Genomic DNA, 23,833 nt, shown 5'->3' with positions numbered 1-23,833 from the left:
GCTGGGCGGCATGACTGTCACTGAGCCTGGGGGCCAGGGCTGCCGTCAGGGAGGGCCTCTGAGGAGGTGACGTCCGAAGCCGAAGCAGTCTAGGCTTCTGAAGAGCAAGTGCAAAGGTCCTGTGGTGACCAGAGCTGATGACTGATGGGGAGAGAAGCAGGCAGGTGGAAGAACGGGCCGCATTTCCAGAACACCAGGGCCAGGTGCGTGGAGCTTAAACTCTGGATGGGACGGGCGCTGTTCCTCGTGGCAGTGAGAGCTGGACAGCCCCCTGAACTGGGTTCCACTTGAGTGGATCACTCTGCCTGCTGGGCCCAGAGGGCATGTGGAGGCGGGAGGGAATGGGGAGGAGATGGTTGCTCTGGGGGAGCCAGTCCCTTCTTGGATCTGTTGCTGACGCGGCACAGGCCTCCGCTGGATGTTTCTGGGTGACCAGCAGGGCTGCGGAGGGAGGAGAGAGGATTTCAAGCAGAGCCAGCCCCGCTGTGGGAACACTCACCCCAGGAAGGCTGACGTGACTCCCCCGCAGGCCCGCGGAGCACTTCGGTCGATTTTACACCTGCTCTAAAGGCGGGTCAGTCTCCTGCTGCTTTGCTGAGTGGGGCTTGGGCTTGGCGTTGGAGGGAGACGGGTGAACGGGGTGAGCCTCTCCTGTCTCGGCTGCCTGTGACGCTCAGCCGCTTTATCTCCACGCGGTTTCACTGCAGCAAAAGTTTTAATGGAAGGAGAGTCATTTGAAATCTTATTTGAATGCCTGGGTTCCCCTGGGGCTTGAATAATTTGTTCCTTTTATTTTGCCAGTTTTTTTTTTTTTTTTTTTTTTTTTTATCTGCAGTGCCTGGTTGGGTGGGGTGGGGGATAATACGAGCCTGTTAGTAATAGAATATGTTAAAAACATTTATTCACCAAGGATGTGATTCCTTTAATTTTTTCCCCCGTCTTCCTCTTTTCCTGACTACCACGTAGGGAGATCACACTCCACTGCACGTTGAGAAAGGAGAGGACCGGAATGGGGGTGCCTGGGATTCAGTGTGGGCGGGGGGGGGGGGGGCGGGGGTCAGTTCTGCCCCTTGGGAGGAAAGGCCAGGGTGCCCCGGGGCATCTGGGGACCCGTTTCACATCCCAGTGGGGCCCCCACTGTGCCGTGCGCTCTGGGGAAAGGCAGGCTCCCTCCTGGTAACTTGGACTAGAGCTCCCGTGGTCCTGTCCCCTCTTACATTTTGGGATCTTCGGGCCTTGTGAAATGGATCTGGGCTGCCTGGCTTTCATTTCCCAGTTCTGTCCCTTTACCAGCTCTGCGATCCTGGCCCGATGATTGAGCCTTCAGAGGCCTGTCTCCACCAGAAAGGGGGGATAAAGCCAGTGCCCTCACGGGGCTCTTGTGCGTATTCGGGGAGGCCAGCACCTGGCACGTGGAAGAAACTCTGAGGACGGGGGGCACCCGCGTCGCCTAGACGGGGAAGTGACTGGGCTGAGGTCGCATACGATTCAGCACAGAACGGGGGTGGGACACCTTCCCACCCTCTGCCAATTAGTTTCCTGTTCGTGGAGGCTCAGAGCTGGGACCTCTTTCCCCCAGAGGAGGGTCCCCTCACCTGAAGCCCTCCAAGTGCTGTATTCCTGGCTTTTCCACCCCACGGACCCCTGGGGCCTCTCCTACCACAGCCCTTATTCTCCCCTTCCCAGACCCGGGCTGGGCAGGCTGCCGGCTGCCGCCAGGTTCTCAGGGTACATCCTCGAAGGCACGGCCTGGGCCCCCACTCCTCGCTGCGTCTGACTTGGTTAATTTTCCAGCCCTCGTCCTCGCGGACAGAACCTGTAATTTATGAGGGGCAGACAGATATTACACGAGGGGCAAATCAACAGGGGGAGGCGGTGCTGTTTAGGGGACACAGCTGGGCGGCACGACGGTCACCGAGCCTGGGGGCCAGGGCTGCCGTCAGGGAGGCCCTCTGAGGAGGTGACGTCCGAAGCCGAAGCAGTCTAGGCTTCTGAAGAGCAAGTGCAAAGGTCCTGTGGTGACCAGAGCTGATGACTGATGGGGAGAGAAGCAGGCAGGTGGAAGAATGGGCCGCATTTCCAGAACACCAGGGCCAGGTGCGTGGAGCTTAAACTCTGGATGGGACGGGCGGCTGTTCCTCGTGGCAGTGAGAGCTGGACAACATCCTGATCTGGTTTCTACCCGGCCTCTGTTCCACCTGACTGCGAGCCAGTGAAGGATCCTGAGCGTGGCCCAGGCCGCGTGCTGAACTCTCATCTCCACTAACCCTCAACCAGTGCAGAGGCGGGCGCCGGGACCTGCCCCAGCCCTCGGGTCTGCCCTCTGGAGGGGTATTAGCCCAGCTGGCCGACCACGGCCATTCACCTGGTCTCTCGGGGCACCAGTGTCTCTCCGTCTCCACGATGGGGGGTATTGGGAAAAGAGGGGTGCTGAGGTCCCACCGGCCCCCACGTCCGTGACTGCGGCCAGCGGCATCTCCGTGGCATGAGAGGGCCTCGAGGGCATGAGAGGGCCTTGAGGGCAGCCTCGGATTTGGAAGGTAGAGAAGGGTGGTCCGGCCTGTCCCCCTGGGGCTAGTGGTGGCAGGATAGGCACAGCGCTGGGAATGAGCGCAGGAAGGCTTTGGGGGCAGGTTGGGGTAGAGAAGCAGGGCGGGGCCGGGGGCTCAGCATGGTGGAGGCGGGGTGGCCGCCCTCGAGCATACCCGTAGACTCCTCCCCTCGGGGACGGTGATCCCCGTGAGCTTCGTTTCCTGCGGGCCTGGCACATGCCAGGCATCAAATCCTTTCTTCCCAGCGCTCACGATGACACTGAATGGCTGGAGGCATTTCCCCCGTCCTCCAGATGAGGCCACAGACTCAGAGAGGTTAAGTGTCTGCTCTGTGTCGCACAGCGAGCTGGAGGCGGCTGGGGGATCTGCCAGGGGCTTCCTGGCAGAGTCGGCCTCCGGCGGAGGGCGGGGTTGTGAGGTGGGGGGAGTGGAAAGGGACGTGGCCTCCAGCCCCGGAGCTCCCCCCCGCTGCCCCCTGGGGTGCTCTCGTGTTCGCTGGGTGCCGACGAACAGAGCTGGGCTCTAAATAAGCCCCCACTTAATGTCGGTTGGAACTCGAGGCCTTGCCGATGTCACTTATCCCGAGCGGGCTCTCAATTTTCGACCGCAACAGCCTTCTAATTTGGTCTCAGCCGCTCTGGTTTTGTGACAGGAACAATGGCAGTGGCAGATGGGGAGCAACAACTCCATTTTCTTTTAACGTTCGCGATCGCAGGCAGGGAAGGCACCATCTGGAAGGAGAAGGTCAGATCATTAAAAAAATATATAATAATAAATCGCCGGGACTCGGTGGGCCGTGGGCGTGGGGGGAAGGGTTGATGTTCACAGGCTGAGCTCCCGGAAGGAGCTAGAGCTCTGGGAGGGGGGGGGGTGGTCAGTTTGAGCGGCCTGCAGGGCTCTTGTGGGGCCTGGGTGGGGGGCTGCATGACCGTAAGCTCCTTGAGAGCAGGGCGGACTCGAGTCCCATCTATCTTCGTTGGTCGCCTGCCGGGGGCTTGTCCAGGACGCTGTGTGGTGATGTCCCCTGCCGGGGCGGAGGCGGCTGCCCCGCAGGGCGGGCCGTCTGGGCTGTCACACCCCGTGCTGCGGGCCCAGGCAGGGTGCCCCCGCCGGTCGGTCCCCTGCCTCCTGGGCCCAGCGTTGGGCTTCTCCTCCTGGCCTCCGGTCCCCTCCGGGGTAGGAGGGGGACGCGATCACCGACCGCTCCTGGCGGCCCCAAGGACGAAACGAAGCCTCACGCGGGGCAGAGCCTTGTAAACCGTGCCGTGTGGTGCACGTCGGCACTGTTGTGAGGGTGCCTGGGCCGTGCCGTAGTTGGCCTTTCCGTGGTGGCCTCGTCTCCTCAGTGACGGGATCCGGCTTCGTTGGACTCCGCCTCCAGGAGCCAGTGGGGCGGAGGGCTGGCGCCTCTGGCGAAGCAGGTTGCACACGTGGTGATGCCCGACATTTACGGATGTCTTGGACGAGCATCGTCACCTGCCACCTCGTCCCAGCTGCTCTCGCCGTGACCCACACAGAGACGCCACCTTTCTGTGGTGGCGGTGGCATTTTTAAAAGCCACTTTATTGAGGTACGACTGACATACCTCACACAGAACACAGGCGTAGTTGGGGAGCCCGTGGGCACACATGTGCACAAACACGCACACACTCATACACGCACACCCACTCACACACACTTATGTAGGTACACACGCACACACGTGCATGCACACGCACACGCACACCTACACTTACGCAGGTACACACGCATGCGCACAGACTTGTGCACACACTCATGCACACACACACTCCCGCACACACTCATGCACATGCTCCCGCACGCACACACTCCCGCGCACACACACTCATGCACACACACACTCCTGTACACACACTTCCGCCCACACACTTACATAGGTACACTCACACATGCACACACGCACGCACACCCACACCTACGGAGGTACACACGCATGCACACAGACTTGTGCACACACTCATGCACACACGCATGCACACACACACTCCCACACACACTCCCGCGCACACACTTATGTAGGTACACACGCATGCACACACGCACGCACACCCACACTTATGGAGGTACACACGCATGCGCACACACGTGCACACATGCATGCACACACACACACTCCCACACACACTCCCGCGCACACACTTATGTAGGTACACACTCATGCACGCACACCCACTCACACACACTTATGTAGGTACACACTCACGCACACACGTGCATGCACACGCACACCTACACTTACGCAGGTACACACGCATGCGCACAGACTTGTGCACACACTCATGCACACACACACTCCCGCACACACTCATGCACATGCTCCCGCACACACACACTCCCGCGCACACACACTCATGCACACACACACTCCTGTACACACACTTCCGCCCACACACTTACATAGGTACACTCACACACGCACACCCACACCTACGGAGGTACACACGCATGCACACACACGTGCACACACGCATGCACACACTTTTATGCACACAGAGGAAAAAAGAGGCAAGTCAGTAAAAGCACCAGAAACTGTGTTAAGGGCCACGACAGACCAGGGGCTGAGACGGCAGTTTGATGGAGGGGCAGGGGACGGTGATGGTCACTTAGGGCTGCTCCCAGAAGGTGACAGGAGGGGAGGAGCCAGGCCTGGAGGGCAGAGGACAGCTTTCCAGGTGGAGGGAACATCCTGGGCCTGTCTGAGTTGCTGAGGAGAGCCTAGGGCAGTGGAGCCTGTGACGGAGGGAGGAGGCTGGGAGGGAAGGAGTGTCCCCACAGTTCTGGAAGGGCTGGATTTTACTCCAAGTGGATGGGACTCGATGCATGCGGGAATGGCGAGGTCCAGTGGAAGTTCAGTGGGATGGCTCTGGCTGTTGTGGGTGGGTTGGGGGGGGGGACGACTGTAGGGGACAGCAGTGAGCACGGGAAACCCGCCTGGCTGGTGGGCCCTGTGGGGCTGAGCTGACCCTTGCTTGGCCGGTCCAGGGTGGGCCCGGGTTCCAGCTTCCTCCTTGCCGCTGAGTGGACTCGTGGGTGGGGATGGCCGCCGTCACAACCCTTCTGCGGAAGACCTCTCCTCCCAGGCCCGAAGCTCAGCCTGCTGGCGTTGCGTTCAGTGGCCCCTGTCCCCTGGGGCACCCTGTCCTGTGCCTCTGGCTCTCCCTCTCTAGGGCAGAGCTACCTCCTGGCTGTCCAGGGTCGGGGATACCCATGGGCCTCAGCGGGGGGCTGGTTGCTGGGAGATGGCATTTGTGTCGTTCAGACCCAGATCCCCACCTGGACTCTGCCACCAGGCCATGCACGTGACCTAGCCCGTTACCTAATCCCCAAGGGTCGCTCTCGGCGCCGTTGCCCTTAAAGCGAACATCGTGATCCTGATTGTGCTCGATTGTTGTGAAAGCGAGGCCTGGGAACGTGTCTGTAGCACCGTGCCCCTGCTGTCCCTACGTGGGGTGCAAAGAAGGCTGCGCTCCTGTGCAGGGAGAGTTCCACCTGCTGGCTCACGCCCCACCCCGCCCCCGCCGCCCCCGCTTTTCATTCACCCCATCCGTCCGTGCTCGCGGAGCATTCCAGCGCGCTGGGTGCCAGGGAGACCGTGGCAAACAAGACAGACCAGGTCTTGCTGCCTCGAGGTCACGTTCCAGAGACCTAAGGAGACAGACCATAAACCAGGAAACAGACAAAATGATTTTAGATTGAGGTGAGGCGATGCGGGAAATAAGATGTGGTCTTTAGAACCGGTTTCCGAGAGAGGGGGCCATCGTAGGCAGGGTAGTCAGGGAGGACTTCTTGGAGGTGGTGCCGTGTGAGGGAGCCCTGACCCATGGGGAGGAGACGTGGCAGGGTGTAGTTTGGCAGATGTGAGTGCAGTGGTGTCCGGATGTGAGTCCAGGGTCGGGGCCTCAGTGTCCAGCTGGCCTGGGGACTTGGAGGCAGATGACCACCCGGGACTCAGGGTAGGTCTCAAAGGAAGCAGGAGGGAGTCATCCTCTTGACCGTCATCCTCAGAGTCAGGCGGAGAGCGGCATGGCTGCACCATCTTTCAGCCTGTTTGGGGGGTCGTCTCCCACTTCTAGAAGCATGTCCAGAAGCTCTCAGTGAAGGCAGCAGGACCTGGGGACTGTGCTCAGCGTCACACGCTTTTTGAAACCCTTTCTCATCTCCAGGACCCAAGCTTTAGGTTCCCCGAGTCGCTGCTCGGGACCCACAGCCATGACCATGGAGTGAGGTCACCTTTCCTCTTGGCTGGGCAGGCGTGGGGCTGGGGGCAGCCCCCTGGGCTTTGCGGGGCCCTGACTGGCTTGACCCACCTCCTTCCTCTTGCTGTAGGGGAGGAGAACCAGCCGGGCTGGCTGTGTCCGGACGAGGACAAGAAAAGCAGAGCCCCGTTCTGGTGCCCCATCCTGGTCTGCTGCATTCCTGCCTTCTCCCCCCGGGGCCTCAGCCTGCAGGTGAGTGTGGAATGGATGTCGCCGAGCCCACCACGAAGGTGGCTCCTGGGGGAACCAGAGTTTCCAGGGTGTGCCCACCGCTGGAGAGGGCCCGGCTGCACTCCCGGCTTCCCCACCTCTTGCTGACGGAGTCGGTCAAGACCTTTTGTTGCTCTAGGAGCCCGCTTTCCCACCAAAGAGGATGGACGCCTTCTGTGGGTCAAGTGAATGGAAAAATTCCATGGTTTTGAGCTAACAAATAGCAGTGATCTCATCAGTTGATGGTGCGACTCCAGCTAAGAAGATAGGCTGGAATATGCCCAAGGGGCTCTGCCAGACCGTGGGTTGGACCCTTTATGAGGCCGCCAGCCGGGAGCTGGTTTCTGGCTGCAGCCCCCACGCCTCCATTTGTCAAGCACCTACTGTATTCCGCGCCCCCCCCCCCCCCCCCCGCTTTGCCACCACTCTCTTGTTTTAATATTTATAAGAACCCCATGCATAGATGTTTCTAGATTAGTTTCACGGGTTAGGAAACTAAGGCACAGATAGGCGGTGCGAGTTTCTAAAAACACAGCCAGTAGTGATGGGTGCAGGAATTGGAAACTCGCTTCACCTGATTCCAGCCCCCGTGTCCTTAACCACCCGGATGCTTGCTCCACTGGCTTCCGTCCCCGATGTCCTGGCCCCTCCATCTGGAGTGATCCCTGCCCGTCCTCCTCCCTGGGCGAGGGGGTCATGTGAGCTTTGGGGAGCGGGAGCAGGCTTGGGACCTAGGCCCAGATACCTAAGCCCCAAGAGACAAGCTCACTGGGGTGTAGACTGGGGCACGAAGCATACATGCCCTTGAGATGTCCGTTCATTCATTCACTCATTCACTCATTCTTTTGTCTGTTCTGTACGTAATTTTTGAGCACCTACTGTGTGCCAGGCCCTGTGCTGGACGCTCGGTATATGGTGGTGACCAAAACATACAAGGGCCCCACCCTCCTGTGGCTTTTAACCTGGAGACAGACAGCGGCACCCCGGCTAACACAGGGAAACGCAGAAGAGTGATGTGTGTTATAGAGAAAATAAGTCAGCTGTGATGGATACAGAGGTGGGGCCCCATGACGAGGGGGCAGGGAGGGTCTCATGGAGGAGGTGGCTTTTAAACTGAGACCTGAACGGCAAGCAGGCTGCAGTCCCTTGAGGGCCCAGGGGAACAATATTCCAAACCGACAGGGCAGCTCAGAGGAATAGTCTGGGCCGCTGCAGCTCGGGGAGCCGGGCAGAGAGGCCGTCGATGAAGTCTGATGTGGGCACAGTGGGCCAGCCAGCTTCCCCGGCTCGTCGGGTTTGGGTTTCGTTCTCAGGACAGTGAAACCCCAAGGATGGCTCCACACAGGGGAGTGGCACGATCTGATGTACATTTTGGAAAGATCGTCTGGTTCCTCTGGCTGTTGTGAGCTGTGGCTCCTGAAGGGGGCAAGAGACAGACCGATATGGACCTTGGTGGCTGGGGGGGGGGTTGTCCCGCCAAGCTGTGGCTAGGGCCGGACTAGGGCAAGGGGAGCGAGAACTCACCTGATCCTAATTCTCAAGGTAATACTTACAAAGTCAAATCAGCAAATTGTGACCTTGGCTTGGCTTCATTTATTGGGTGAGTGACAGGCGGGGATTAGGGTGAGGCACAGTCGTGCCAGGGCAGAGACCGTTGCTGTCTTTATTTCAATCTCACTGATTGTTCACCGTGGGTTTTTTGGCATTAATTTTTATTGCCCAAAACTGTGTTTTATATAATATTCCCTTCGACGTGGGAGTGTGTCGGCCCCACTCTCCTCCCTCTTGTCCTGGTCCCAGAGGAGGCAGTGGGCAGGGGACACGGGGACACATTTGGGGAGTGTGCCGGCATAGGGCTGGCTGATCTGATGAGGGTTTAGAGGGCGGCCGGGGGGGCAGGAGGGACGTGACGGGTCTTGGGCTTGTGTACCCGCAAGTGGTGTCAGGTGATGGGGGTGCGTTCCCCGTGCCACAGCCTGATTTAGGGGCGCAGTGAGAGAGACGGGTGAGCTTCCCAGCGCTGCTGGGGGGGCAGCAGCTGGGGCAGCGGCAGCGACAATATGGTGACAAGCCCTTTCGCGAGGCATCTGTGCCCGGCTCTGTTCGAGGCACTTCTCCTCGGCTAACTCTGATCGCCCCAGCTGCCCTCAGAGGCAGGGCTTGCCCACGCCCACTGGGGAAGGAGAGTTTTCTTGACTCATGCCCCATCCTGCTTTTCCTGCCTCTCACAGCCTTGGCTGATGTTTTCCCTGGCGTCGGTCCCCCCACCAAACATTTCTGGCGGGGGGCGGGGGGGAAGGACAGATGATGTTCATTTCTATAGGGATTGGGGAGGTCGGCCTTTGTAGGCCTTTATTTATTGATTGATTATTTATTGATTCATGGGGAGGCCCTGCTGAGTCTTGTGAGCTCTTTCCCAGCATGGCGGGCGTTCTCACGTACCTTTCGGGCCAGGCAGGGGTGGGGTAGAAGGGCAGAGTCCATGGAGTGCAGGCTGTTCAGGGTCCACCCTGCCCGTGGCTCATCTGGTCCTAGGACTCCTGTGGAGAAGGCTGATCTGGGGTGCCTTCCAACCCCCCTTCCCCTTTCCCCAACTGCCAGGGCTCAGGCTATTCATGGGTAGTAAAGTCTGAGACAAGCTGCGGCTCCCAGGGCCTCCCTGAAAGAAACCCCCACCTGTCTGGGGAGCCATCATCCGCCTCATACTCCTTATGTGGAGCCCTCAGGGCCTGGGGGTGTGTAGGCTGGGGAGCATCCTTAGCCCCCTCCAAGCCCCCCCCCCCCCGCCACCTCCTGAGGAGCCCCCTGTGGGAGCGAAGAGAACCCCCAGTGAATCTCCGGGGGCGGTGAGCCTGTGGAGCTCCTGAGGGACATACCAGAACCTGGTGTGCCCATCTGCTGGGTCCCGAGACACCCTCCCGCTCCGCCTGCACCTGCCTCCCACCCCGGACCGGGCAGATGCGCCCCATCAGCTCTGTGCAGGCGGCCAGATGAATTAGGGGCCCGGAGTGCCAGGGCCTTGTCCAACCAGCATGGCAACAGATGTGAGCGTGTTGGCCGCTGTCTGGGCCTCCTGGCCCGCCGCCTCTCTCCAGGATTCGGGCTCTGCGGCTGGCCTCCTGGGAGCCCAGGACTCAGTCTGCCTTCCGGGAAAACGCTCTCTGGCCCCAGCCCCCTCCCAGTGTGGACGAGGTCCGTGCTATGTCCTGCCAGCTGGATGAGGGCGTGCGTGGGGTTCTTCCCGTCAAAGGAGCAGGGACATGGGGGCTGAAGGAAGGAGCGTTTCTCCTCTCAGTGCCGACGGGTGGCTGGGGCCCAGGCTGGGCCACACCAAGACCTTCCTCGAGGGGACATCATTGGGGCACAGCCGTCCCTGGGCCTGAGCTCCAGCCGAGTGATGCTGGGAATGCCACCTTGGCCGGCAGCGTGCTTCACGCCGAGCACTGGCAGGCCTGTCACGGGGCGTGTGTGCAGAGTTCAAGAGATGGAAGCAAAGATCCAAGGACATTTAGGGCCCCACGGGCGTCTGTTCTGGAGGGTTTCCGAAGGCGTCACGGCCGCGGGGTCACCCCGGCGGCACCCATCCAGGCTGGGGGCCTGTCCCTGGAGGGTTCAGTGCAAAGGTGTCCCCACCGTCGGGAGAGGGGTGGGGGTGCCCCCCTGCACTGAGGTGCTCCAGGACGTAGCCCCTCGGGGGGGCTGGGGCTGTGGCCCCGACCTGCAGAGGGTCTGTTCCAGTCTCGCTTAGGCCTCAGCGTGCTGGCCGAGAGCCTCTGTCCTGGCCATCGTTAGGCAGGACTCCCCTGCCTCCCAGCCCTGCCACAGCCCTCCCCTCCTGGCCTGCGCCTGCCCGTGAGGTAAGGTGATACACAGGAGGTTGTTGGTAAGCAGCAGCGGCCGCTGCTTTTTTGTCTGCCTCTCCAGTCCCCACGACCATCCTGATGAGATGTCAGGGCCTCCGTGAGCGTGACGAACTGGCCTGTGGGGTCACCAGCTGGTAGCGGCTGAGCTGGGACCAGAGCCCAGGCTGGCTGCCTCCATGGCCCGTCTCCTTCCCCAGCCCCGAGCCGCTCTCCACTGCGCTGCGCGGGGCACCGTGGTTTGGGAGAGCTGGCTTCTTGGCACAGGTGGGATTTCTGGGTCCCGGGCCTTGCCCGTCCAACGAGCCATTTGAGTTTTTGCCATCACTTTGGACCTGGACTCTATTTGGCTGACTTCTGGGCCCCCTGGAGTTGCCATGGAAACGTCTGAGCCTGGGCTGTGGTTGCCCCGTGCCCGTCTGTGAGGACGGGAGCAGCAGCCTGGCAGGGGGGTGCTGGGCGGCCTCAGCTGGGTGTGGCCTACCATGAAGCAAAATGACTGGGGAGCAGGGGCCTGAGGGGGCCTGGGGCCCCGGGGGCTGGGGCAAGGGAAGCCTCTAGAGCTCCCAGCTATGCAGAGGTGGGAGCTGGCGACTGCCCAGGCCTCCAGTAGGGCGGCCTGGCCTCTGGGTAGAATTAACCAGAGTGCGAAGGGCATTGGGCAGGGAGCTGGAACTCTGAATTCCAGCCCTGACTCTGCTGCTAATGTGCCATGTGACCTTGAGCCAGTCATGTGCCTCCCATGCCCACCCCCTGAGCTTCAGTGTGCTGACTTCTGAATGAGGGGACTGGATGAGGCGACCTCTTTGGGCTTCCTCACCTTGAACCATGGGACATCTTGTTCGAACATCCCAACAGGGCCGGGGCGGGCCAGGGCCTTCACCACCAGCAGAGGGCAGCACTTGCCCAGCAAAGGTCCCATGGTGGCTGCGTTGCAGGTGGGGACCCTTGAACTGTCCCTTCTTGGCCTCCTTCCCCTCCCGCTGGCCCCGGGTTCCAGCAGCGTCCACGACAGGGCCAGGCCATCTCCTCACCCTGCTGCCCTGGCCGGACAGACGGACTGGCCGGTTCTAGCTCGTCTGCACAGGGGTTCTGATGTTGAGTGGGGCAGTATCAGATGTCTAGCACCCCTTCCCTCCTCCACTGTGCTTTTCTGGAAGGATTCAGGAAGACCTAGGAGGGCGGCTGGCGCAGGCCGGGCCCTGGCACTCATCTTCTCGTGGCCTAGGGCAATCATGTGTCCTCTGTGGGCCTCAGTTCCCCATCTGTGAAATTGGGGGGTGGCGGGCGTCAGTGGTTGCCATCAAATCTTATCTGGACGTTGCTTAGTCTGAGAAATCCGTGGCTGCCCCAGAGCATCATTCGGGCGCCTCCTAGCCAGAAGGTTCTAGAAGAGCGCTGGTCAAACGTGAGTGGATAGGAACTGCCTGGAGATCCTATGGGGCTTTCCCGGCCCCATCCTCCTCAGGGATTCACATTTGGGGCCTGATGGGGCCCGGGAATCTGCAGGCTTAACAACCCCACAGGTGGTGGTTCAGACAGAGATCCTGCTGCCAGATGTCTGTGCCTTGTGTGTCTTCACAGCTTGGGGCCCTGGTCCACAGTCCTGTCAGCTGTCCCCTGCTGGGTTTCTCGGCGGTGAGCACGTCCCTTCCACAGGGCTACCTCTGGGTAAGTCACTCCTGAACCCAGCCAGGGATTCTGGCCTCAGGACAGAAGCAGGGAGGGTGGCGACGTGAAGGGGGTGCTGGAGGGTGCTGCCTGCCTGCTGGCCCCCGTTAGGTCCGTCTTCAGCCAGGAGGGTCTTCCTGGGAACCTCTGTGCTGGGCTCAGAGTTGGCACATGCGACTTCACCAGGGACGACAGAAAACCAAGTGACGAAGAAGTGAGCATGGCTGTTGCAAATGGCCATGTGCCACGAAGGAAACGAACAAAGCTGTGCCGAGTACCTGGATGTCAGGGTCTTTTACCCTGGGGGTCAGGAAGCAGGGCTGGATGTTGCTCATCTCTGGCAGAGATCCCCACCCACCTCTTTTCCCCTGGGATTCCTGGCAAAGCCTCTCTCAATTCAAATAGGTCCCCTTACGCTCCTTGTGATGCAGCCTGTGCTCTCCCATAGGCTGCCTGGGGTTCCACCTCCCCACCCCTTTGGCCACTTTCCAGTTCCTGCTTATTCTTGTATCTAGGCACTCAGGCAGGAACACTGGCTCACTCTTGAGAGTCCAACCCAAGTGTCCTCTGAGGGTGATTTGTTTCTCACTGTTTCCCCAGTTTCTAGCATGTGGTATATTCATCCAAGCATCCATCCATCCATCCATCCATCCATCCATCCATCCATCCATCCATCTTTCCATCCATCCATCCATCCATCCATCCATCCATCCATCCATCCATCTTTCCATCCATCCATCCATCCCTCCATCCAGCTGTCCATCCATCCATCCATCCATCCATCCATCCATCCATCCATCCATCCATCCATCCTTCCTTCCTTCCTTCCAGCCAGCCAGCCAGCCAGCCGGCCAGCCATCGAACCATCCAACCATCCAACCAATCATCCAACCACCCATCCAACCATCCAACCATCCAACCATCCATCCATCCAACCATCCAGCCATCCAACCATCCAACCATCCAGCCAATCATCCATCCATCCGTCCGTCCATCCATCCATCGATCTAACCAACCATCTAACTATCCAACCAGCCAGCCAGCCATATACTCATCCACCCATCTATCCATCCACTTATCCGTGTAATCATCCATCCATCCACCCACTCATCCATACAGTTATCCATCCATCTGCTCATCTATCTACCCACTTTTCTATCCCTTGCTTCCATCCGTTTATTCATCTGTCCATCCATTCAGCAAGTATGTATTAAGTGCCTACTGTACGTGACACAGAAGTAGAATGGTAAACAAGACAGAGAAGAACATTTTGAAGGAGCACATGTATGTTCACTATTTGTTGGTTGAAATTCACCCTAAAGATGGGGAAATAGAGCTGACTTGGTGTTTAGTCTACCTTAGCTTCTTAACTGATTTCGTTTGGACTAACTTGTTGCTATGGCAACTGGGGAAGCATGACCTCCAGTGACAGCAGGATGTGCGGGGGCAGGAGGGGGGTGGAATGCTCCTCCTGATGCCTAACCTCAGTACAAGTTGAAGTTTGGGGCACGTCACTGGGAGGGCGGGGGCCCAGCTCTGTCCCTGCTCTGGCGATTGTGCCTGACGGCCTCTCCGGGTCTCTGCCACAGGTCGGGGGCGGGCAGGAAGGTGCAGGGGGCCAGGTTGAGATCTTCTCCTTGAACCGGCCCTCGCCGCGCACGGTCAAGTCCTTCCCGCTGGCAGCCCCTGTGCTCTGCATGGAGTACATTCCCGAGCCGGAGGAGGGGGAGAGCGGAGACGAGAGCCACGTGGCCGCTGAGCCCTCAGCTGCAGTGCATCCGACCATCTGCCTCGGGCTCCAGGATGGCAGGTGAGGGGCCTGGGGAGGAGGCGCGTGTCACGGCCTCATTTCCTTTTTGGCCGTGAAGCCGGCATTGTTGCCCCATTTCATGGGGGAAACTGAGGCGCAACAGCCTGGGGTCAGTCCGCTGGAAGGCAGCATGTCTGGATTCCCACTTGGGTCTGTGGGGTCCTGAAAACACTTTTTTTTCTTTTTAAAAATTTTTAAAATGTTTATTTATTTTTGAAAAAGAGAGAGAGAGAGACAGGGTGTGAGTGGGGGAGGGGCAGAGAGCGAGGGAGACACAGAATCGGAAGCAGGCTCCGGGCTCCGAGCTATCAGCACGGAGCCCCACGTGGGGCTCGAACCCGCGAACCGCACGATCATGACCTGAGCCGCAGTCGGTCGCTTAACCAACTGAGCCCCCCAGGTGCCCCCTGAAAACAGTCTTCTCAGCACCTTGATCATGCCGCCTCTCGAGATTCCCACCTAGTTCTCCCTGGCACCAGGGGTGGGGAGCGTGCCGTCCTCCAAAGAACCACCCACGGCCAAGTGCAGGCTCCCAAAGAGGGGGACAACGGCCCGTTGCCATGGCAGGGAGGCCTGGCTGAGCTGGGGAGCCCCCAGGCCCCTCTCCGCGGGAGGGCCTGCGGGGCGGTGGGGGGAGGGGGCTCCGTGAGTCACTCAGGCCTCTCCCCACAGCATCCTGGTTTATGGCAGCGTGGACACGGGCACCCAGTGCCTAGCGACCTCCAGGAGCCCAGGCCTGCAGCCTGTGCTCTGCCTGCGGCATAGCCCCTTCCACCTGTTCGCTGGTTTGCAGGATGGGACCGTCGCCGCCTACCCTCGGACCAGTGGTGAGGACGGCGGCCCCGGGGGCACTGCCTGCGAGCCGTCGCGGGAGGCAGGCCAAGGAGGCAGCTCAGACACACATCGGGGAGTCTGGGGGTAGTTAGAGATTCCTGGTGCCCACGGGGGTCCCCGCGGGAACGGGACGCTCACTACCGTGCAGGCAGCTCACCCCGTTAGCAGGAGGCTCTGGGAAGAGCAGGGACTCTGGGTCACAAAGACCCCGGGGTCTGGGGTCACTTCACTGCCCTGTCGATGGCTGTGTCCGCTGGCAATCGTCTTCTCTTTGCACCTGGGTCTCCTCATCTGTGAAATGGGCATATGTCTGTACCCGCTGTGCACGGGTCCCGGCGGGTTAAACAACCCGGAGGAGGGGAAGCCCAGGGCCTGGCACGGGGAGTGCTTCAGTGGAGTCAAGCATTCGAACGTCTATCACGTTATCAGGCTACGGATAGCACAGATGCTGTCTGGAGGGCAAGGCTAACAGGTCTGAGCCGCTGTGCACCAGGAACGGGAGAAGCGTTTGATTTGTGCGCATCACCTGAATTCTCTCGACGAGCCTCCCGGGAGTCCGGGAGGGGGTGTGGGTTGTGCACAGCCACACAGAAGGCCGTGGCCCCTGTGCCCTTGTGGCTCGTTCGGCTCCCGGTTCCAAGATATGTGCTGGGGGTGGGAGGGCAGCCACCCTCAGGGCGCCCAGAGAGGGCTGATGGGTCTGAAGCTCAGCAGTCATAGACCTCTCCCCCTCCTCCCCTCCCCTCCCTCCCTCTTCCTCTCTCTCTTCCCCCTCCTCTCCCTTCCCTCCCCTCTCTCCTCCCCTTTCCTCTCTCCTCCCCTCCCCTCCCTCCCTCTTCTCTCCCCTCCCCCTCCCCTCTCCTCCCCTGCCCTCTCTCCCCCTCCCTCTCTCCTCCTCCCTCCCCTCCCTCCTGAGAGAGCCCTCTAATTGCTGCGTCATCACTGCCTGTTGCAGGGATATAAACGGATATTTGCACTGAGCTATTTTTTTGCCACTTGGCACTGTGTTGGTATTTTTAATTAGCTTTTGATAAGGCATTTATAGTTTTTAATTAAAGGGGGAAGAGGGAGGGAAAAAAATCCCTCTCACCGACAACATTGCATGTGTGAGAGGGTAAACGTGGACTCTGATTTTTGGAGATCTAAACGGGGGGTTCCAAGCGGACCTGTACCCTGTGGCTCCTGCTGAATCCCGCGAGCCCTGCCCTGCCCTGCCCTGGCCGCCCGGGTCCCCACTAGGGGCTGCCCTTGGCCCTTTGCCTCCTGGTTCCTGACTTACCAGTTTGGGCATGGGGGTGGGAGGAGGTGGGGGGGGGCGGTGAGATCGCTGGGGCCACCTTAACGAGACACCACAAACTGTTCCACCTCCTGCTCTGGGGGCCAGAAGTCCAAGACCAGTGTGCTGGCAGGGTCGATTCCTTCCGAGGGCCGGGAGGGAAGGGTCTGTTCCAGGTCCCTGTCCCAGCTTCCGGTGCTTCCTTGGTTTCTGGCAGCCCTCCCATGGCTGCCTCCCCTGTGTCCTATTGGATTAGGGGCCCACCCTACTCCAGTGTGACCTCATCTTAATCAGTTATATCCACGACACCCCTACTTCTAAATAAGGTCACATTCTGAAGTCCTGGGGTTTAGGATGTGAACTTACGAATTTGCAGGGGACGTAACACCCATAACGGGGGCCTGGGGTCTAACCGTTGGCTTTCAGCCCAGGGTTAGAGCCTGGTGCTTTGTTAGAACCAGAAAGGCCACTGGGGACCGCTGGACTCCACGCCCTCATTTTCCAGGTGGGAGAGGGCTTCCCAAAGTGCCGTGGGTGAGCCCGAGCCCAAGTCCTCTTGCGAGGGCCAGGGCCCTCTCCAGACGTAAGGGGGTTTGGGTTTCCCCGAGCAGAGCTGGAGGCCATCGGGCCGGGAGGAGGGGCTGAGATCCGCTAGCCGCTCTCCCAGCTTTGCTGCCTTGCAGACGCTTGTCACCAGGTATTTACTGAGCACGTGCTATGTGCCATAGATATGGCGGCCGGCAAAACAGGTGTGACCCTGCCCTGAAGAATGTATATAGCCTGTAGCGGGAGACAGAATCAGTCAAGTGGACAGGTAGGGAGCTTATGGTTATACATCACGCTGAGGGGCGTTGGGGGGAAACAGGGTGGCACGTGAGGGCCTGACCCCCGGGCATGGGGTGGGCTGGTGGGCAAAGGCCTCTCCGAGGCACGGGATGCTGAAGCTGGGCAGTAACCAGGGGGGCAGTGGCAGGGGGCAGGGTCTGGGAGCAGACGGCTGATAGGGTGGGCCTTGGGTTTGTCTCAGTCGATGGGAAATAGAATGTTGAAAGAGGCTGAGCACTCTGCCCTGTGGCCGGCGGACGGGAGAGGAGGCAGGGAGGCTGGCTGGGAGGCCGTCACACCCGGCTGGCCAAGTGGGCCTGGGCTCGCTCTTTCTCTCTGGAGCCCACCCTCTGGGGCTTCGGTTTGGCTTTGGCCAGGGAGGCCTCTGGGAGAGGCCTTGTCTCTCCCGGCCTCCCCCTTCCCCCATTCTTTCTGTGCTATCCTCCAGAGGTGGTCCAGGCAGGAAGGCGGGGGGCGGGGGGAGGGGCTCTCAGGACCTGCCTCACGGTGTAGGGTGGGGGAGGGTCCCCCCCATGACCTTTCACTTCGGCTGCATGTGGCAGGGTCTGGAATCATCATCCTGGCCCATGACCTAGCTGTGGGGCCCCCTCCAGACTCACTCAGGCCTCAGATACCTATACCCCGTCCCAGCCCCAGAGCTCCTGGGCCAATCTCTGCAGCCCTGTGCTGGTGGAGCCCCCTCTGGTGCTCCTGGTGGCCTGGAGAGTCTGGGAATTGTGAATAATCCACTTGAGGACACCTAGGTTCATGCTTGGCTCACCCACGGGCCTTTGGGAAGTCCCTTCCCACCTAGAAAAAATGAGGGTTTGGAGCCTTTCTTTTTCTTTTTTTAATTGTTTTAATTTGGTTTATTTTTGAGAGAGAGAGAGAGAGAGTGCAAGCAGGGGAGGGGCAGAGAGAGAGGGAGACACGGAATCCGAAGAGGCTCCAGGCTCCGAGCTGCCAGCATGGAGCCCGATGTGGGGCTTGAACTCACCAACTATGAGATCACGACCTGAGCCGACGCTGGACGCTTAACCGACCGAGCCACCCGGGCGCCCCGGGTGTGGAGCCTTTCTGGTTCAGCTCTGGGCTGAAAGCCAATAGTTAGACCCACATCTTCTAGCATAGGTTGAGTTATATCCTCCCCAAATTCAGAGGCTCATGTCCTAGTCCCTGGAACCTGAGACCGTGACCTTGCTGGGAGGTAGGGTTGGTGCAGATGTGATTAGCTAGGATGAGATCACAGTAGAGTAGAGTGGGCTCCTGATCCAGTGCAAGGGTGTCTTTATAAAAGGGGGAAATTTGGACACAGACCCTTCATGGGCTCGGAGCCAGTGCTGGATGGAATATTCGTGTTTGTACTCAGGCTTACCGTCCTGCCTGGGTTTGGCTGAGACCAAGACCTGGTAAAACGGGCATTTCCGGCCCGTGATCTGGCTCATTGCAGAAGGGAAGGCCCAGAAATATTAAGGAAGACGTGCAGAGCCAACAGGGGACTGGCCCAAGTCCTGGGACCTGCGGAAGCAGCGGCCGAGACATGACAGGGTTCCAAGGCCGCCAGGCCACACGGAGTTCCGTAACGGTAGAGCGGGAGGGGCCTTGGAGTCCAAGGCCAAGAGCAGCGTGGTCACGGCAGTCATTCTGCTGCTCCCCGGGAGCCTCTGCATACCTGTGTGCATTCATTCACTCACTCATTCATTCGTTCATTCATTCGTTCACTCACACATTCATTCATTCGTTCATTCATTCGTTCTTCCATTCACTCAACAAGTACGTGTTCAGTGCCCATGAGGTGCGAGGCCCTGAGCAGGGCACGGGGACCCAGAGATGACTCAGGTGGCTGCTGTCCCTGCCCAGTCCTGTGTTTGAGCAGAGCTACCTCCAGGTACCCTCTGTCACCCCATCTCTGAGCAGGCAGAGGAGGGGTATGGGTATGGAGCTGTCCCTGGTTAGGTGCTGGGGACGAGGGCCAGGCCCACCCCCTCGAGGAGGCAGATGATGGAATGTGTAAGGGGATGGACTGAGGAGTCAGGCTGCCTGGGATGGAGTCCCAGCTGTGAGAGATTGGGCCTATTGCCTCCCTTCTCTGAGCCGCGATTTCCCCACCTGTAAAATGGGTGTGAAGGCAGCTGCACACAGAGTGGATGTGAAGGCCCCATGTGATGAGTCAGGTGCCCAGATGGAGCCCGGGAAGTATCGGGACGGGCACCTGTTAGTTCCTGTCACCATCGTCGTCACTGTCGTTATTGCTGGGCTCAGGCTGCCCTTTGGGCCTTTCTCGGCCCCGAGGACGTTCCCTCTGTGTCCTGACCCGTGACTCCGGCTGGGTGAGCGTCCCTGAGGGAGACCAGCGGGGGTGGAGGGGCTCCTGCCTTCTGAAGGTGCCTTGCTGAGACATCTCCCTTCATCTGGCATGAGAGCCGGTCCTGGGCCCAGACGGATAGGCTATCACTCGGGGCTGGCGTGTGCATGTGAGTGTGCACGTGTGTGCCAGGACGTGTGCGGGCTTACCCAGAGCCGCTACGGGGCACGGAGGGGGCCGGGGTCAGCCCTGCCCCGAGCTCACAGTGACTGCATTTAAAATCCTAAGGTTGTGGCTCCAGAGGGCTGGGAGGAGCCCTTGAGCTCTGGCCTCTTGTGGTGCACTTGGGGAAACTGAGGCTCAGCTCGTTAGAGCCTGTTGGAGCCTGTCCGGTGCCCTTTTTGATAGACAAACATCTTATTAAATTTTGCCACAGTTTATCATTTTGTCCTGGAGTCAGGCCTTGGGGGGTTTCTGGAGGAGGGGTCAGAGTGATGTGGTCCTCAGGGCTCAGACCCCACCCCCCACCCCAGGCAGTCATGACTGTGCTCTGTGCTAGAAAAGTACAGGGTAGACAGTTCACCAGTGTGCCCACGGGGCAGAGCCCCCACTCCCTTGTTTTCACATGTGGTCCCAGCATCCCCAGCTGCTCCCCGCCTGCTCACCAACCCCTCCCCCCCCCCAAGAGGTCACAGCCCCACCCGAGCCATAGTCGTTCTGCCACACACACGCACTCCTCACCTTTGGCCACTGGGGGGCGCCAGAAGCCTTGCAGTTTGTGGTTCCGGTGTCTGGGCAGGGGGTCAGCATCCCTTGTGGAGGCCCGGCCACCGTGTGGTCACTCACCATCGTAGACCCCAGTCCTGATCCCAGAGCCCGTCGGAAACTCTGGGAAGCCGAGAGGGCGCCAGGGTTGGGGAAGGAGGCCAGGATCAGTGAGCGGAGTTCAAGCCCTGCTTGGCCCGTCACCCTTCGGGTGGCTCTGCACAACCTCTCAGCTGTCCGGGTCTCTGCTGTCACGTCAGTCAGGGGGAGTCCACACCTGCTTCTGCACACTGCTGTTTTGTAGCAAATGACACCCGACAAGCGCTAACGGGCAACTGCAGGGTTTCTGGCCGCGTCGCTGGGGCCAGTTATTTAAATTCTCTGTGTCTGTTTTCTCGGCGTAAAACCGGGATAAGAATAGCGCCTTCCACACCGGCTTGCCAGGAGTTCAGGAAACGACTCACGAGCAAAGCGCCTGGCAGTGCCGACCTGGCAGGTCAAAGCTGTCAGAGTTCCTGACTGGGTGCCACCCCCGTGCTGTGTTCTGCGTGTCTCCTCTGATTCTGCGACGTGCAGGCGCGCCTGTCACGCCCATTTTACAGATGAGGCCCCGAGAGGTGAAGTCCCCTGTCCAAGGTCTTGCAGAAGGTTGGGGGCTGCGGCCAGGGTTCTGGCCCAGCCTACTCCCCGTGTGTTCATGTTCATGGGCTGGAAAGACCCTATCCCCCACCTCCTACCTGACCCGGGAGCCTGCCAGCTGTCAGTGGGACAGGAGGGCGAGAGGAGACCCCGTTTTACGGGTGGGGGAGGGGTAGAGGAAGAGGGAAAGCTGGGGGTCGGGGGTGGGAGGGCATCTGGTCTGTCCTCCGAGGGCTCCTCCCAATGCACCCAAGCGGCGACTTCCACCGGGTGCCCCGGTGGCCCCCCCAGCCCTGCAGACAGCTGTGCCCCGTCATGCCCCGCCCTGGCCCCCAGCAGCTGGCTCGGAGGGAAGGGCTATGACAGGGGCCCGGTGGGGGGGCTGTGAGGGCGGCCGGGCACTGGCACGCCAGCAGCGGCCTCTGCCCTCTTCCCAGGCCCCAGCCACTGCCGCCTGTCTCCATTGTGTGCCCCAGATTCCCTCTCAACGCCCCCCACTTCTCACCGGGTATGCTGGCAAGACAGGGTGGCCCCGGGGGTTCTGTGTGGCTTTGAGTGTGACCTCAGAGAAACGCCTGTCTCACACGCCCGGGGATATTCCGGGCATGTTCTCGGGTCGGCCGCGCACCCCTGGGGTGGGCAGGGGAGAATCGTGTCCAGAGCCGGGTCAGGTCTCTTGTTCTGTTCCGTCTTCAGGGGTGGTGGACTGTGGACTAATTGCCCCTCAGACTTCCTCTTCTGTACCCAGAGATGGAGGCATCTCTGGAGGAGGAAGGCCATCAGAGCTCTTGGTACAGGTGACAAGAGTGTCCTGGAGTCTCTGAGATGGCAAGAGTCGGCCAGAAACGTGTAGAAAAAGTCCTCGGAGACCACGTTGGTGGTTGCCCCATTTTACAGATAGGGAAACTGAGGCCCTGAGAGGGGGGAAAGATGTGCTCCAAGTCCTGATTGACTTTCCAGCAGAACCAGGTCAAGGCACTTCCCACCATGCTGTGCGGCCTTCTTGGCAGGACTGTGCGGATGCTGCCGATCCTGGGAAACCTCCTGGGATTTCCCCTGTGCCGAATTTTCCCCTTTGTCTCGAAGTCCTCAAGGCCCGCTGTGCGTGCCCGGTCACTTGTGCTTGTCACCTTGTATGGGGACTGCTGATTAGCCAGCTCCTTGGCTTCTCCAGCCAGCAGGGGGGTTCTTTGAGGGCAGGGTCTGCGCTCTTCCCAGGGCGCAGCACGTGGCCTGGCACGGAGTTGGTGCTCACTAAGTGTGCGTGGGATGAACAGAAGAGAGAGGGAAAGGGAGAGAGGGAGGGAATGAAAGCGGGAAAGATAAAGGAGGGGAGCAGGAGGGTGAATTGGGGGGTTCAGCCCCCAGAGGGGGTGGGACACAACGGAGGCAGGTACGAACAGCCCCGACCCTCTGGAGGAGGGAGAAGGGCCACAGAGAGGGTCGAGCAGGTGCTGATGGGGCCCTCCTGGGCCCTCTGCGGAGGGTTCCCATCCGTTCCCAAGGGTTGAAGAGTGCCCCTCCCCCCTCCTGACCTGTTTTTTTCCTCTCCCTGCAGGTGGTGTCCCCTGGGACCTGGAGAGCCCTCCCGTGTGCCTGACTGTGGGGCCAGGACCTGTCCGCACCCTGCTGAGCCTGGAGGATGCCGTGTGGGCCAGCTGTGGGCCTCGGGTCACTGTGTTAGATGCCACTAGCTTGCAGACTCAGGTACTGGCCCTACCTGTGGCTCGAGGCCGCCGGCCCGCGGGGCCATCTTGCTGGGCAGAGCCCTGCAGACCCTTCTCATGGTTCCAGCTGTGTCTCAGGGATCAGTGAGGGTTTGCTGAGAAGCAGAGGGGCCCCCAAATCACTGCCGGGCCTTGCCCTCTGCCCCCGCATCATCCCTGGGCTGCCTGGAGGGGAAGGGTCACGACCACTGGGCCGTGCTCTCCTGCTGCCTGTGGGGCTGGAACTGGGGTCCTTGCCTTGCACTGTACCTGGGGCCTGGCTGTGCTGAGGGGAGGCCAGTGTGGATGCAGCTGTCCTGGGGGCTGGGCTCTTTAAATAGTGTGGACCTGGAGGCTGCTGGGTGCTCCCTGCTCCGTTGCGGGCGGAGCACGGCCTGCGCCTTGGCCCCTGGGATGAGGGCCTCCACGCGGGGCCTCTGTCTGGACTCAGGCTGGGCCCGTGCCTGTCGCCTCCCAACAGCATTGCTCACCCCGTCTCTCCACACCCCGGGGCCCATCCGGGCCCCTCACGGGGCAGGCGTGAGACTTGGGTGTGGCTCCCCGGTGGTATTTCGGTGACATTTGCCATCATGTGATTTGTCTGGATTATCAGCGTGGAATGAGGCCTTGATGACCGGGCCCAGAAGAGAGGTCTGGGTTCAGGCTCAGGGTCGGAACAGACCGACGCCCCGGGCGAGCTTCTGTGAGGGGGGGCCATTACCGTTTGCTCGCCTGGTCAGTCATCTCTGCAGACCGGCTGTAAATTGGCTACTCGACAGGCAGGCGAGAGCACTACGGGAGTCTTGCCGTCGTAAGATCGCAGGCGATGGGAGCCGGGTCAGGGGGGTAGACTGAGGCCCAGGGAGCTGTGGGCGAGGCTTGGAGCTCTAATTGTCCTTTAGAGGAGAAGGGGGTTGGGGGCTGAAGGTGACTCCTGGGTTCCGCTCTGGGGACAGAGCCTGAGGACCTGTGACCTCACTGGTGCAGCTGGGCCTGGCCAGGGGCAGGGTGGACGCAGGGGGAGGGACACTCCAGGGAGGGGCCAGGGAGGCGTGAGCAGGAAGGAGTCTGCTACCTCCCGCTCTGGATTTCTTGTTGTTCTT

The 23,833-nt window shown here is 60.3% G+C and overlaps 1 protein-coding gene across 9 annotated transcripts in view; it reads left to right on the top strand.

Moving 5' to 3' along the window:
• ARHGEF10L (Rho guanine nucleotide exchange factor 10 like) overlaps window positions 1-23,833 on the top strand; it is a 159,328-nt gene that overhangs the window by 106,472 nt on the left and 29,023 nt on the right. For all 9 annotated transcript variants that reach the window (XM_058718904.1, XM_058718903.1, XM_058718906.1 and 6 more), the window contains 5 exons: window positions 6,900-7,021; window positions 12,484-12,570; window positions 14,160-14,380; window positions 15,053-15,207; window positions 22,583-22,731. In XM_058718904.1, coding sequence (XP_058574887.1) covers window positions 6,900-7,021; window positions 12,484-12,570; window positions 14,160-14,380; window positions 15,053-15,207; window positions 22,583-22,731 — 734 coding nt within the window. The remainder of the gene's footprint in view (window positions 1-6,899; window positions 7,022-12,483; window positions 12,571-14,159; window positions 14,381-15,052; window positions 15,208-22,582; window positions 22,732-23,833) is intronic.

The sequence above is a fragment of the Neofelis nebulosa genome, chromosome 2, assembly GCF_028018385.1.
Source record: "Neofelis nebulosa isolate mNeoNeb1 chromosome 2, mNeoNeb1.pri, whole genome shotgun sequence".
In the NCBI taxonomy this organism is placed as follows: domain Eukaryota; kingdom Metazoa; phylum Chordata; class Mammalia; order Carnivora; family Felidae; genus Neofelis; species Neofelis nebulosa.
This window is presented reverse-complemented; position numbering and strand designations above follow the sequence as displayed.